We start from the raw sequence: 15,942 nt of genomic DNA, 5'->3' as shown, positions 1-15,942 counted from the left end.
CTGAACAAAGTCATGCTGAAGTTTTTCAATAATAGAATGTTGTTTAAGTATGCTGTATGCTTCTCATTGATACATTATTTTGAATGTTAATTTCACAATGACAAATGCTGCTTTCAGAAATGCTGCAGAAACGTACTAAGTGTAATATAACCATTTTTTCCTTAGGAGTCAGGTTGTTATGCGTGAAGATGCAAAGTGCACTAAGGAAATTAGAGATTTCAGTTTGGGTTTCAATAGTGCATGGACAGTAATGAATATGAATTTTCATACTATTTTTACCTCAAAGTTAAAAATGCTAAATATCATTAATATTTTGTACAGTAAAATTTGTGTACCATGTACTTGCTGTCTCCTGTAAAATATGACTTACAGGGTGTTGGCTGAAAACAATATGTTACTGCTTCAATTTATTCATTATATGTTTAGGAACAGTAGCTTTTATGTAGAAGACATCTTAGGGGAGTGTGTGTGTATGTATCTTTATTTGTCTGTACTTTTCATATGTACTTCATTAAGTGAGCAGAGTTGTTTTATACCCTAAGTGTATAGAGAATTTTCTAGTGCTATTTGAATTTATTATTCAGCATTTTAACCTATTGAGTGCTGTGAAATTCCAGTTTCCAGCAATGGGAGGCTTAAATGAGGAAAATGTGTGAAGTATCATATTCGCAAGCAGAATTAAAGGGTAGAAAAATACTGTGTTGTGTGCTCATGGATTTTGAGAAACCTGACTTAGTGCCCTACTCACAGTATTTCCTAGAATTGGTCATCAGTTCAGTTTTTTAATTGTTGAGGGAGGGTATGAATGTCATGATTTTGCTTGTCTGTTTCTGCTCTCTAAGAGGCCGGAATGCTGGTTTTATCTTTTGAACTAACATTTTGTCTGAAATTAGAGAGAGTGTGAATTTTGTCCCTGTTCCCCTCCCTTGAAGCTTGATCATGCAAATACTAAATGGCAAAATTTTCCATCTCCCTCACTGAGTACTCAATCTTCTCTCTCCAGGCGTATTCCCAAGATGCCTACCTGAAAGGCAATGAAGCCTACAGTGGTAATGCCCACAATATACCTGAACCACCACCAATATGCTATCCACGCCTGACATCCACAGCCTCTGTTAAGGCACAAGCTGCAGACAAGCTCCCTTCTGACTTCTCGCTGGGGAAACAGCAAGTCAGTAGACCAGTCCGGGCATTGACACAGCCAGAGAGGGCCTACAGAATGGAAATACAAGTGCCTCCATCTCCAACAGACATTGCAAAATCAAATACAGCCGTGTGCGTTTGCAATGAAACTGTAAGGACTGTTATTGTGCCTTCTGAGAAGGCTGTAGATTTGCCATCTTGCAGAAATAACCATGCTGGTCCATCACATAGGACAGAGGAAGTAAGATACGGTGTAAAAGATCAAACCGGTCTAAAAGCATGGACCACTGCATCACCACCATCTTTAGTGTCCACTGCCATTGTACTTCCCCAGACTCCAATAACAAGACCAGTTGATACAACTGTAACAGTAAGCAAAGCTTCAAATTATGTAGTATGTCCAGAAGGCATCCCAAACACTAGACCTTCTACTCAAGCCACAGACTCGCCCTCAGTCTCTACTAATCACTACAGTTCTCCAACCTCCCACCAGCATATAGACTGGAAGACCTACAAAACTTACAAGGAGTACATTGATAATAGGCGCATGCACATGTATGGCTCCAGAACAATACAGGAAAGGTTAGATAGCTTAAGGGCAGCTTCTCAGAACACAACTGAGTATAATCAGGTTGTGCCAAATCGCACTGCTTCTCAGGTACGGCGCAGGAGCACCTCTCACGACAGGGTTCCGCAGTCTGTCCAGATCCGGCAGAGAAGTGTATCCCAGGAAAGGCTTGAAGATCCCGTGTTGATGAAAGAATGGCCCCGAAGTGCTTCACAAGATACTTTAACTTCGCCTTCAGTCAATGCTAGAAATCACAGGGCTCGGTCGTGGGATTATCTCAGCAAACAGGGTGAAGTGCTAGAAAATTTTCATTCTGAGAATATGATTGCAGATGCAAATGGAGATAGGAGAAAGACTTACAAATGGACAGGGTTTACTGAACAAGATGATCGGCGAGGTATTTATGACAGATCTAGACAACATGCATTTCATATGTCCCTTCGAGGTCAAAACTTTCCTATTGCTCCGAATACCTATATTTCAGACAACAGGAGAGCTGGTAGTAGAGCTTCTCTGCCTGGTTCTCACTTTCAGAAAGTTTCACCAGATATGAAAGTCTTACAGCCTTCTCGCGATTCGCAAACTCCTGGGGGAGTTTCAAAATCTGCAGGTGTTTCACAAGAAAGGTTGTGTCTCACACCAGCCAGAAGTTCTAAAAATAGCTCTCTGAAGAACTCAGCTCCCTATGCAGCAAAACCATCGATTCCCCTTAACCAGGGCCTGGATGCTATTGCCAGTAAAGACCAAAGAACAGTAAATCATTTGCATCAAAGCAGTCTGTTAAACCAACAGTCAAGGATCCGAGCTGAAGGTGCCCCAGATCACAAAACAGAATCTGGTAAAACCATCCAGCCCTCCTCCCTGGCTCCAGCTTCTGCCAAACTTGTTCAGCCAACATGTGAGTGTTTAACTACCTCTGACAATGTAGATGGTTCCATCAGACAAAAGATTCATGGTATTGAAAGGGAAGATGTTCGTGAGTCTGAAAGTCTGATAATGGATGTTCAGGGAAATGACAAAGACACAGTGGTCATGCGGGACAAATCGCCTTCTGGCCACCAAACTCCCCAGCCTTTGAGGCATCAGTCCTACATTCTTGCTGTAAATGACCAAGAGGCAGCCTCGGACACTACCTGTTGGTTACCTAACGATGCTCGGAGAGAAGTCCACATAAAAAGAATAGAGGAAAGGAAGGCATCGAGTTCCAGCCCACCTGGTGACTCTTTGGCTTCAATTCCGTTTATTGGTGAGTTAAAATTTCAGTGTGTATCAAATGCTTTTCTGTCCTAAAGGTGATGAAAAACAAGATGCCAGGTAGCTGACTGCTATTCCTGTAAGCCCTGAGGTTGAGAGGCATGGGAGATTTTTCGCATCTAAAATAACTTTGGGTTGGTAAAAGAAAAAATATTTTTCAGTGGAGAAAAAAAAATTCTGTTTTGTTTAGGGGTCCTGGAGAATGAGTGTAAAAAAGCCCACAGAGATGTAATATTTTTCTAGAGTTTTCTTTAACCCTCTGGGTAAGTCTGTGTTACATAACTCCATGTAGTTATCGCTCCACATAATGTTGTGATGTTACATATATGGACAACTGGCATTTTGCAACACCTTTCAAATACTTTTACTTGTCTAGTATAAAACATACTTGAATCCAGTACAGAGGGAATATGGATGCAAATCCATATAAGAGTGATTTGTTGGGAAAAAAGTTTTTAAGCTGAGTAGGTATGGTGAAAGCTTTCTGAGACAGGTGGGGAATAGATGAAAGCTGTTTCGGGTGAAGGAATAGCAATAAAAATAAATGGATTTGCAAGTAAAGATGCTAATGCAGATATGAATGCAAGAGTTTGTGGAATCAGAATCTGAGAAGGCAAAATGATTTGCCTGTGTGCTGTAACACAAACAGGGCTGGAATTACAGAGAGCTTATGGGAAGGGCACTGAAGAGGAAAAGAACCAAAGGAAGGATTTGATATAGTAGAAAAAAAATTATATTGAAAGTTGGATATGTGATGAATCAGTGTCTTCTGCTGAAGAGAGTGTTACAGTGCAGAGCATTTCTGTTCTATCCAAGTAGTCAATGCCTCTGTTGTCTTTGTCCTGCTGTTGTTGTTGGGTTGGATTTTCTTTTGTTGTGGCTGATTTAATCCTTTGTAGTCTGGATGTCTGTGCATCATTTTCCACAGGAGTTGATTTATACCTGACTGTGCTCTTGAATTTAGCGTAGGAAGTATTTAGAAAATACTGAATACAGAATTTTGATTCTCAGACTCATCTGTGTGAAAAACAACTCCTTTTAATGATCCTTTTTGATTTTTTTTTTTTTTTACACATTAGGTTAAAGGAATTACAGATACAGTGTCACAGCATAATTGTCTTCTGTTGGGGATCTGAAGCAGTGATTTTTTTTCCCCTAGCATTATCTATAATATGTGCTACTAGTTGAAAGTGAATAGCCAAAAAACAGTGCAGAAGCTTTATGTTCATCAGAAAATGGAAATCATACGAAAGATACAATAATGCTGGTCTTTTGACAAAATATTGGTAAGACATTAAAAAGTGCTTTCTTAGCCAGCAGATATTGCTTTTGTTGGGTTTTTCATTTTGAATGGGAGTTGTATAGATCTTTTCCATTCTTGTTATTACTGGATGCATCAGTGTAATTTTAGATTCTTCTTTAGACCCAGGCAATCTGTGTTTATGGATTAGCAAAGTTTGTGAGGCATGTAACTGTTCTTTGTGCAGGATTTTTCATTACTCTGCCTAAAATCAGTGTTGGGCTCTTGATTTAGTTGCATTCCATGTTTGGTGGGAGTATTTTAATCCCATACAGTTGGAATGTCATGTTAAAATAAGGTCAAGATGGTAACGTCAAGCCCAACCTTTTCTACACCTTCTCCTTTCTTGGTCTTGTCAAAGATTTCCTATGAACTTTTATTTATGTGACTTGCTTCCATCTTTTATAGAAATGTGTTGATTAAAAGTTCAAAGATGCTTTAAACATGCTAGTTGAACTGTATTTGGTAGCAGCTGAGCAGTTCAGAAGGAACAAAATTGTAACTCTCTGCTGCAGCCTCTTGGCATAACACCACATGGGATTGAATTCTTGTAAGCCTCTTGGAATGAAACCTCCTAAATGTTCCAGATACACTGAAACCTGATGCTTCTAGAGCCTAGGCACTGTCTGAGTCAGCATGGTCCTTGTGGCTGTTTTCCTAGCAAGAAATTCCTGTGCCAGTACAGGGGCTGTGGAAAGCTTCTACCCCAGCTCCAGCACCCTGAAGTGGAAATAACCTCTCTGAATAGAAAGAGCATGAGATGTTATGGAAGTGGACCACTTCTTATGTTAGAGTTTATATGCATTATTCTAACTTTGCTTGTTCAGCTATCATTATGCCTAATTATGACTTCACTTGTTAAAAGCTGTACTTAATCAGGCAGATAAAACCCTAGATCTGCTTTGAAATTCAGTTAAAGGCTTTTAACTCTTCAGATGGAAAATCACTGGGAGTTTTGGTTTAGGGTTTTCTTTTGGGTTTTTAGGATTTTTTTTTTCCTTCTCTGATTATTGAGAAGGTTCTTACTCTGAATGAAGACATACCTTGGAATTGGCAAATTGCTTTACTTCCCTTATGCTTCTATCCATATAGTAGGGTTTTTTGCATTCTTAGGTTTTATTGGATAGAACTAATTTAATACACTTAGTGTACAGTAGATACTTGGAGTAGTGTAAAAATGTAAATTTGGGGGAGGGTAACAAATATCTTCCAAGGCTACGGATTGCTACCTTTTAAAATATGTGTGGTGTTTAAAATATTTGTGCTGTGTCTATTTTTCTCACCACTTTCTGCTTATTAAAAGTAGTAGATATGGCCAGGACCATATTTTGGTAGAAATTCAGCCAGGAACAGTTGGCTTTTGCAGCAGTATTTTGTGACTAACCTGCTTCTGAGAACAGCACAACATAAGGACGATTTTAGCCCTGGGTAAGTAGTACAGTGCCCTATACCACAAACAGAAATCCAGGCAGAGTTTCTGTTGAGCTTCCTTACAGCAGATTCTTGCAGGGATCATGGTGGGTTACTGAAGAACTGCCTTTTGACACTAATCTTTTCAAAAAGGTAGCTCAGAAGCAGGGAGATTTAAATTTTGGGTGTAACTTATTAATAGAAATGAGAAAACTGTTCAGACCAAACCTAGTAGGTAGCTGTAATATCTTTTATGGGAGAAATGGATTTATTTGAAAAAAATAAGGCAAAATATTGTGTGTTCCAAGTCTTCAGGTAAACACACGTTCTTGAGGGGTGATGAAGCTGCCAGCTTTATAGATAAACATACAGTGGTATTGCACACTTTGCTACTTTCCATATGCTACTAAATGCAAGATATTGTGGTTGTCAGAAATCTGCTATTTCTATTTCAGGTCCAGAGAAAAGCTGTGTCCTTAAAATGGTAGTGACAGTCTACTGTTTTTACCCAGAAAAGGTCTCATCTGTTCTCTAGACTAATAAAAATATCATTTGCCCTATTAGTGACTGTATTAGCAATTGTGTTTAATGTGCATGTTTTTGGACTTGTAAATTTTGCATGATTTCTGTGCTAGAGGGCAGCAAATGATAATTTTATGACCTACTGGGTAATTTTTGGATGAGTTAATCTTCAATGGAATGGAAAGTAGAATGCTGCTCAACATCCTGGTAGATGTGGATGACAAGTGGAGCCTCTCAGGGGTACTTAACTGGGACCAGGGTTGGTAAATATGTTCATTAATGACCTGGACAGTGGGGTTGAGTGCACCTTGGCAGATTTGCAGATGACACTAAGCTTGAGATGTGCTGTTGCCACACCTCGAGGACGGGATGTCATCCAGAGGGACTTGGACAACTGGAGGAGTAGGCACATGGGAATCTCCTGTGGTTTAACAATACAAGTGCAAGGTGCAAGATGCCCAGGGCAACCCCTGGTGTCAGCACAGGCCGGGGGATGGACAGAGCGAGAGCAGCCCTGCCCAGAGGAGCTTGGGTTGCTGATGGGTGAGAGGCTGGACATGACCCAGCCATGTGCACTCACAGCCCAGAGAGCCAAACGTGCACTGGGCTGCATCAAAAGCAGCGTGGACAGCTGGTAAAGGGAGAGGATTCTGCCCTCTACTCTGCTTTGGTGAGACCCCACCTGCAGTGCTGCATCCAGCTCTGGGGTCCCCAGCAGAGGTAGGACATGGACCTTTTGGAGCAAGTCCAGAGGAAGGCCACCAAGTTCAGCAGAGGGACGAAGCACCTTTCCTGTGAGGGAAGGCTGAGAGAATTGGGATTGTTCAGTCTGGAGAAGAGAAGGCTCTGGGGTGCTGTAATTGTGGCCTTCATCCTGAACAGAGCCTACAAGAAAGATGGAGAGGGACTTTTTGTAAGAATGTGTAGTGACAGCACAAGGGGCAATGGATTTCAAGTGAGGTTTAGATAAAATATTAAGAGGAAGTTCTTTACTGTGAGGGTGGTGAAACACTGAAACAGGTTGCCCAGAGAAGCTGTGGATGCCCTATTCCTAGAAGTATTTAAGGCCTGCTTGGGTGGGTGTCTGAGCGACTTGGTCTAGTGGAAGGTGTCCCTGCCCTCAGCAGGCGGCTTGGGTCCCTTCCATCCCAAACCATTTTATGAATTTTGTAACTGTTGAGAAAATGTTGATTCAGGATATAGTTATTTTAATACATTTTGTAGACATAAATGTCTGGTATTCATGTCTGAGATTTGCAGCAAGGTTGAAAATATTTTTTGCTTCTTACAATACTTACTGTAGAGTAGGAAGAAATGTAAAAGAGATTAATCCAATCCCTATATTGAGTTGAATGAACTACCTACAGGAGTGAAATGGGGGCACTACTTCAATACTTGACCTGATTGCAGCATGTGTAGCTGTCAGGCCAGCTTAGTGCTTTGGCCATTACTACTGGCTGGATGTTGTTTCCAGCTTCACAGAGGCCTGTCACATGAAAATTAGTTTTAAACAGATATGTTTTAAAAACCTTAGCCTAAATATCATCTCAAAGTTCAAAATTATTTTAAAATAAAATCAAGTTCATAGCCATTCTATTAGAGAGTTTTTCCTTAGGCATACTGTAGCATCATGTAAATACAAAGATTTTTCCTCAAAGGCATGATCCTATTTTGAAAATATTTAGCACATCCTTACCCTGGAAAAAGTTTAGGTGACTTCATTCCACTATTAATTTGTAAATAACTGAGGGAAAATTACCCAGATAAAAATACCTGACCAGACTTTGATAACACCAAAATACTGTAAAAATTATAGATGAGTGTTCTCTGCCTGACTGAAACTCATACATTAGGAAAGGTGTAAGAGCAGGACAAGGGTATGTGATACTTGCTATTCTCCCACTATTTGCACTTCAAAATATCTCTGAGCCAAATGTGATTTTAAGTGTACCATAAATTCCTCTATTCTTTTCTGTATTACAGTAAAATTTTGTTATCCGATACCCTGTAGTGATTTAAATAAAGATTTTCCAGGGATTTCACAGTTGAAACTACATGGTATTTATTCCCTTAGTGTGTGTCTGTGTTTTTCTAAACCCTGTCTCCTGTTGACTAAATTCACAGTGTGGGTTGAAAGGGTCCCTAAAGACCATCCAGTTCCAAGCCCCTGCCATCAGTGGAAACACCTTCCAGTGGGTTGCTCAGAGCCTCATTCAAACTGGCCTTGAACACCTCCAGGGATGGGGCATCCAGAGCTTCTCTGGGGAACCTGTTGCAGTGCAATACCACCCTTACAATAAATCTCTCTACTGCTTCTACCCTTAGTTAGTGCAGGCAAACCACCACAGCGATTTCTGTGCCAGTAATCAGGCACACTCTGCTGTTCACCACACTTTAAAAGCTGATCTTCATGCTAATTTTTAAAATCAAAAAGCAAAAAGTTGGGGGTTTCTGGGGGGGTTTGGATTTTTGGTTGTGTTTTTTTTGGGGGGGGTTGTTATATTTTTGTGGGGTTTGCTGGTGGTTTTGTTTTGTTGTTTTTTGGGGTTTTTTGTCTGAGTTTTTTTTTTTTTTATTATTTCATGACCTGTTTTTTTACAAACATGTCGTAAATAAAAGCACTTGGGTACTTGCTAATTAGCAGATAGGGTAAATGTACCCGGCTTCCAGTAAGTTCTGCTCAACCCTGTTGTTATTTTTCTTTTTTATGTTCTTCTTCTTGTTGTTACCATATGTATTTTTTAAAGTGTATTAACTAAGGAATTAGGAGTTGAAACATTCTAAACCACTTTTTAGTTAAGCTTTTCAGGCAACTTTATTATACATGTGATTGCATTTATCTTCTTTAGTGCTGGAAGTAGGTGTATATAGCTTTACCTTATCAATACTTACCTTCAAGTCCTAGGTAATGTACGTAACTCCAAGTAATTTTATGGGAGTGTAAGGACTTTACTGTCTTGTCTTAGTGGATTATGTGCCATACTTTCCCTATCTTCCCTCTACATCTTAATGCCTCTCTCTGCAGGCTGCTGAGGCTTGGAAGATGACAATGTGAATACATTGAATGCAATTGAAACAAGAAAATAAATGTATATGCTTGCACAACAAGCTATGAAAAAAGGTTATGATGGTAGGAATAGACAAAGTTAGGGGAAACAAGCAGAAACATTCTCATAAGCAGAAAGGAAGCATTTGAAAGAATGTACTCATTTGGTGTTCCCCTTATGAGGGAGAAACTCCAAACCTCAGACTTCTCTGGCAGAGATTGTGGTTCATTAACTGAAAGTGTGTGGATTTCTTCAGGGCAAATGGTGGCTGAATACTGATGGCTGATATGGTGTGTTTTAAGGCAAAACTGCTAGCAGTCAAGATGAAAATGAAAATCTTCAGCTATTGTGATAATTTTCTTTTCTACAAGTTATTGCCTCGCTATTCTAAACTATGAAAATACAAATGCAATTGCAGTAGAGATTAGGGCTGACAAATGTTCATTTTTGAGGGCTGTTTCTTCCATTATTATTGTGATAGTGTTGGAACAGCTTTTAACATGTCATCAGTGTTTCTAAGATAAGCATCAGTCTTGTATTTTTTTTCCAGGGTTTTACAATGTGACCTGCCAAATCACTGTTGCTCCAGGCTGAACATTTCAGTGTTTCTTATCCAAAGAACATTTTTAAAATCATCATGGTATTCTGAACTATATTGGTCAAAACGCAAAATTACAAATTAGTTTTTTAAACACCATTTAAATGCTTCTGTAACTCAAAAATATTTTTTTAATTAAAACTTGAAATTTGGAACAATAATTCATAACATCTTGAAGAGTTTTAATTGAGTAGAAGCATCAGATTTGTTTGATAGTGAGTAATACTTTCAAAGCATAAATCATCCTAAGTGTATCATTATAACTTCAAATAATTGCAGGTAGTAAGGGAATGCTGTTGAGGTTGTTGGCAACAAAAAATATACTGAGAATTGTACTTTTTTTTGTGATGGGGTAATATGGCAAGCAGGAACCTTTAGAATTGCTTTGTATAGAAAGATAGTTAAACTTTTTTTGTTTGACACTGAAATAAACAATAGACCTCCATAGATACAGTTTTCACAATAGTCTGACATGAAGAATAACCTTGGGAAGCCTTTTCTGTTTGTGTGAAACGTAGTCAGTATAACAAACATATTATTTACATGAGTGCATTAGCAGAGAACTGGATTGGATGATTCAGGAAGCTTGTTGCAGTTGTGTGTTTCTGGGGCTTAGAGCCATGAATGTGCTCAGCATGCAGACATGTTTCCATTCTATTCTTTTGGCAACATGAGGATAATTACATCAAGTAGATATATGAAGAAGTTCTTTGTAAAGACAATTAGTGCTGGAAGTACTTAAAAACTAGCCAAAAAAAAAAAAGGATTTCTAAAGGTTCTTTTTTGAAAAAAATGAGGTAACAGGTAATGAGGAATCCATGCAATAGAGTTATCTTTTTTCCAAAATCAGGTGTTTAAGCCTTTGAAGTCAGTACATAAGGGAGCTTTTACCCTTCCAGGCTGAATTATAAGATGCAGCAGTTTGTATGCAGGATTTAAAACAAGACATCACTGCTTTGGGGCGTTTATTAGTCCTTTGTGCTATCTTATATGATAGCAGGGTTAATTCCATATAGTTTTCTTTTGATTCAACGATTCATTTTTGTTTGTTGGTGGTTTACGGCCTTCTCACTACTGGTGAAATTGTTTATGCGATATTTTTATTTGATTGTCTTCCTGACAGGCTTGTAAGAAAAACAGCCTATATTAGTGTGTCTGTGTTTACCTTACTGGCAGCTTTTTCTGGGGCTTCTTGGAGACAGACTTTTTCTTCTCACTGGTGCCACTTCCCTGCAGTCTCTGTCCCACTGCTGTGCTGTCCCTTGCTCCACTTGTGCCTCAGCAGCCTTTTCTCTAGCCCTTTTTGTCCTGCCTGCTGCTGAGTTTAAGGAAGGGACATGGGAGCACATGGCTGTACTTTAAAGAAGTGCTGCCTGTAGCAAGCTGGAGCAAATCTAACCTGAGAGGCACAGAAGGCATATTAGACATAGGGCAAGATTTTAAAGCTTTTATCTACTGTATTTAGGAAGATTATGTCAGAGTAAGGTATTGCTGGGGCATTGTGAAAATGCAGAGCCTGTTGTGGTATCATGTACTGTGGAGTACTTGGACAGACCAAGGATATGGAGTGCAAAATGGTTGTTGACAAAGGACTGAAATTCAGTAAGACAGTGCCTCTTGAACCAGTCCTGCTGCAGGGTTGCTGGCACATCCTGTCAGTCCTTCCATAAAGAGAAGATTAGGGTTTTTTTTTAATTCTACTAATGAGTACTTGATAGTTTGTTCCTTCTTTTGTTACATAAGCAAATTAATTTGACATGTAAGATTCATTCTTAAATTGTATCCCAAAGCCATACCCTGTTGTTTGAGTGAACTGTTGAAGAAATAGAGAGGCAATTATTGAAATACTCACTGTAATGGCTGTGAGGTAGATGCCATCTGACTCTATAAGGAACCTTGACATCTGTGGCTCAGTTGAATGAGAATAATGTTTTTAATGACTCTTTTAGTCCTTTGCTTGCAGACAGCCGCATGAGCTACCTCCAGCTTTCTTCAGAAGGCTGGGCTTTTTACAATCCATCATTGTTACATTCGCACAAGATTTGAGTAACCAAAATTGCATTAAATACTACAGGAGCATCTATAAACAAATACCTAATCCAAATATTTGGTATAGTTGTCAGAAAGCCAGTAATATTAAAATACAGTTGTCTCCTTCAGTGCATGCATTTTGGGAAATTGTATATTGGACAATTTTTTTGTTTCTGTGGGTGCATGCTGTCTCAACATTCTTCATGGGAAATGTAAAGCTGTTTTTAAGTGTGTATTACTACACAGCTGTTACATTTTTATGATCTGAATCTTTAAATCAGGTAAATAGTCTTTGATAAAATACATACTTGTTGAATTAAGCTTTGTGGCCACGTATTACATTGTTTGTCTAAATTGAGATGCCAAATTAGTGTTTTAAATGGTAATGTGGTTTGCAGAACATTTAGTAAATAACACAGGTTCTTCTTAAGGTCTTTTGAGGTGTTGAAATATTGCTTGCAAGACTGCCATGTCTGAAGGGGAATAAATGTGAAGGATGACTTTAGCCTTGGGAAGCCTTTTTTTTCCAGTATTTTTTTATTACTAGTGAAGAAAAGCTTTGGCAAACTGATTCTTTGTGGATTGGAGGAGGAATCACCTTTCTCGGTTAATAATCCCTATTAAAGCATCCTTGATGGTGGCTGTACTAAAGTCTCTCTGTGAATTGGTTTCCCATGTGTGTATGATTCAATTAACTAAACAACTTCCTTAAGTACCTCTCTCCCTTGCTTCCCCACCACCACAAAAAAAAAAACACCCAAAAAAAAAACAAAAACCAAAAACAAAAAATACCCCACAAACCAGCCAAGCTCAACAACAAACACAAACAAACCCCACAATCATTACCAATTTGGATAAAGAAGATATTCTTAAGACAGCTCCAGTGCAGCTCAACCCATACCTGTCCATGCAACCCAATGAAATGCATCTGAAGATGAAGATGCTGACAGAGTTGACTGGTGTCATTGCAGATATGTCTTTGAAGGATTGTGACGACTGGAAAAGATTCCTATTAAATGGAAAAAAGCAAATGGTACACCCATCTTGGAAAATTATGAGAAGGACAGTTCAGGGAAGGCAGTCAATTGACCTTATCTGCGTCCTCAGGAAAATCCTGGAGTTGGTCCTCTTGGAGCTAGTTTCTGGACAAAGGAAGGAGAAGGAGATTTGGAATAGCGTGGATTTGCCAAGTGTTTGGCTAATGGCATTGCTTTTTGTAATGAGATGAGTAGGTGTATGAATGAGAGGAAGATGCAGGGGGTCACCAGCCTTGACTTCAGCAAGGGTTTTGAGCTCTTCAGTGACACCATCCTTGTGCCATAGACTAGATGGGTGTACTGTTGGAGGCATAGAAAAACTGGATTATCAGGTCTAAAAGGTAGTGCTTAAGTGTTCATATTCTGCCTGAAGGCTGGTTACAAGTGGTGTTCTTCAGAGCCATCTTGTTTAATGTTAATGACCTTGAGAGGAGATAGGATGTGCTCATTAAGTTTGACAACACTAGACTTACACTCTCCTGGTCTGTATCAATAAGAAAGAACACAGCCAGGATATTGAGGGAGATCTTCTCCTTTATTTGGCACTTGTTGGGTAAGAGCCCTCACCAGCATGGTCTGAATTCAGCATTCACCCTGCCTTGTGGAGAATGTGAACCTAAGAGACCTTCTGAGGTTTGCTTCCACCTGAATAATTCTGTGATTCATTTAAATTACATTTGAGGTTCTCAAAATGTGCCCCCTTTTGTGTTCAGGTTGTTACTTTCAAACCTTAAAGTTTATAAGACTGTTCAGGAGATGGGATAAACAAACGAATGAAATGCTATATTAATCATGATAAAATTGTACTGTAGCAGCTTAATAGGTTGTACTATGGATTTGTGTTTTTTTTTTTTTTTATTGATTTTGTGTCTTTGAATATCTGATAAATTGGTTAATACTTGTTCCTTACTTACTTATTCACATAGTGGGGATAGCATGTCCTGTTTGTCATGCTTTCTTGCCCATGAAATTCTCGGTTTTGAAATCTCTTGTTCTCTGGGGCCTCTGGGCCTCTGAGCCCATTCTGTATAAATCTCTCTCTGTATCAGGCTTTTTTCGCCTCACCTACATTGTGTGCAGATGCTCTCTATCTTTGTAGGTCCCCATTCTCCAGCTGCATGGTGATACTTGCCTACTTTGATGCACAGATTTCTCTGTGCCTTGGCTAGAGGATCAGTTAGTTGTGGCTGAAGCTGTGTTGTATTACAAGTTTTCAGTGTCTTACCCATAAATGTTTTTGCATTGAAGGGCTCTTCCTGAAAACTATTAGTTGCAACTGTTGACCCGTTGCACTCTCATGCAAACAGAAGTGACCAGTGGCATCCCCCCTTGGCCAGAGATGCTCTGTCACTGTGCTGGCTTGGTTCTGATGGCCAGTGTCCTGCATCACTTCATAGATAATAATGCAGAACAGATTGTGGCTGAAAAGTTGTCATACATAAAGTAGTCCTGGAATAACAGAATCATATGGACCCATCAGGATAATTGAGTCTAACTCCTGGCCTTGTGCAAGACACCCCAAGAATCACACCATGAGCCCAGGAGCATTGTCCAAACCCTTCCTGAACTCAGTCAGGCTTGGTGCTGTGACCACTTCCCCGGGGAGCTGTTCCAGTGCCCACCAGCCCTCTGGGTGAAGAACCTTTTCCAGATATCCCACCTAAACCTCTCCTGACTCAGCTTTGTGCTGTTTCCTTGAGTCCTGTGCTGGTCAGAAGAGCGAAGAAGAGATCATTGTCTGCCCCTCTTGTTCTCCTTGTGAAGATGTTGAAGGTCACAATGAGGTCTCCCCTTCTCCATCCTCAACAGACCAAGGGACCTCAGAGAGCTCCCCTCCAGACCCTTTACCATCCTTGTGGCCCTCCCGTGGATGCTCTCTAACAGTTTATTCTCTTTCTTGTATTGTGGGACCTAGAACTGCCCCCAGCACTTGAGGTGAGGCTGCCCCAGTGCAGAGCAGAGCAGGACAATCCCCTCCCTTGCCCTGCTGGCCATGCTGTGCCTGATGCCCCCCAGGACAGGGTTGGCCCTCCTGGCTGCCAGGGCACTGCTGGCTCATGTTCAGCTTGTCATTGACCAGGATCCCCAGGTCCCTTTCCACAGGGCTGGCTCTCCAGCCTCTCATTGCCCAGTCTTTACACTCAACCAGGGTTGTCCCAACCCAGGTGCAGAATCTGGCACTTGCCCTTGTTGAACTTTATATGGTTGCTCAGCTTTCTAACTTGTCAAGGGCCTCTCTGCTCTTGAAGGAGTTGACAGCTACTCCCATTTTAATATTGTTAGCAAACCTACTTGGTATTACTTTGAGTCCTGTGACCGTGTGATTAAAATGAAGATGTGGATGAGGACTGGGCTGAGGATGGAGTCCTATGGAGCCCCAGTAGTGGCAGGTCACCAGTCTGAGGTCACCCCATTCACTGTAACCCTTTGTGTCCAGCCCATGATCCAGTTGGTCACCCATTGTGTAAGAGGAGGGTCCAGCTGTGAGGTGGGTGCTTTGTCCAGAAGGAAACTGCGAGAGACAGTGTCAAAAGCTTTGCTGAAGTCCAAAATGCTTACATCTGCTGGCTTTCCTAGGTCAGTGGAAACATCCATTCACATGCTTTGTGAGGAGTTTTGGGGTGCGAATATGTCTGTCAAGGAAACTGAAAAAGTTAACAAATACTGCAAGCACTTAAGAGAAGGATCAAAATACAAGGAATATATGTAGTTGTTTGGGTTTTGTTTCTTACTGGACAGCAGCAGTGGCACTTGCTAGTACATTAAATTAATAGGCAGAATCTCCTATGGGGTATGTCACGATTTACTCCATCATCACTTTATATTACAAAAAAGCTTGCTATTAGCTGACCTCCAGCCTTTTCAGGGACTGAATAGTTATGCCTCTCCTATACCAATGTCATTTGCAGTTCCTCTAAAATTTGCATATTTCTAAAACAACTTTAATTTTGATTCATCTGGGAATTAGATCCACTGTGAAGTAATAACAATTTGAATAATTATTGTTGCTTTCAGGGACTTACAAACTGTTC

At 40.1% G+C, this 15,942-nt stretch overlaps 1 protein-coding gene across 5 annotated transcripts in view; it reads left to right on the top strand.

Moving 5' to 3' along the window:
• ARHGAP21 (Rho GTPase activating protein 21) overlaps positions 1 to 15,942 on the top strand; it is a 112,664-nt gene that overhangs the window by 80,038 nt on the left and 16,684 nt on the right. For all 5 annotated transcript variants that reach the window (XM_068171611.1, XM_068171628.1, XM_068171629.1 and 2 more), the window contains one exon: positions 1,004 to 2,957. In XM_068171611.1, coding sequence (XP_068027712.1) covers positions 1,004 to 2,957 — 1,954 coding nt within the window. The remainder of the gene's footprint in view (positions 1 to 1,003; positions 2,958 to 15,942) is intronic.

This window comes from Anomalospiza imberbis, chromosome 1 (assembly GCF_031753505.1).
Source record: "Anomalospiza imberbis isolate Cuckoo-Finch-1a 21T00152 chromosome 1, ASM3175350v1, whole genome shotgun sequence".
Taxonomy (NCBI): Eukaryota; Metazoa; Chordata; class Aves; order Passeriformes; family Viduidae; genus Anomalospiza; species Anomalospiza imberbis.
This window is presented reverse-complemented; position numbering and strand designations above follow the sequence as displayed.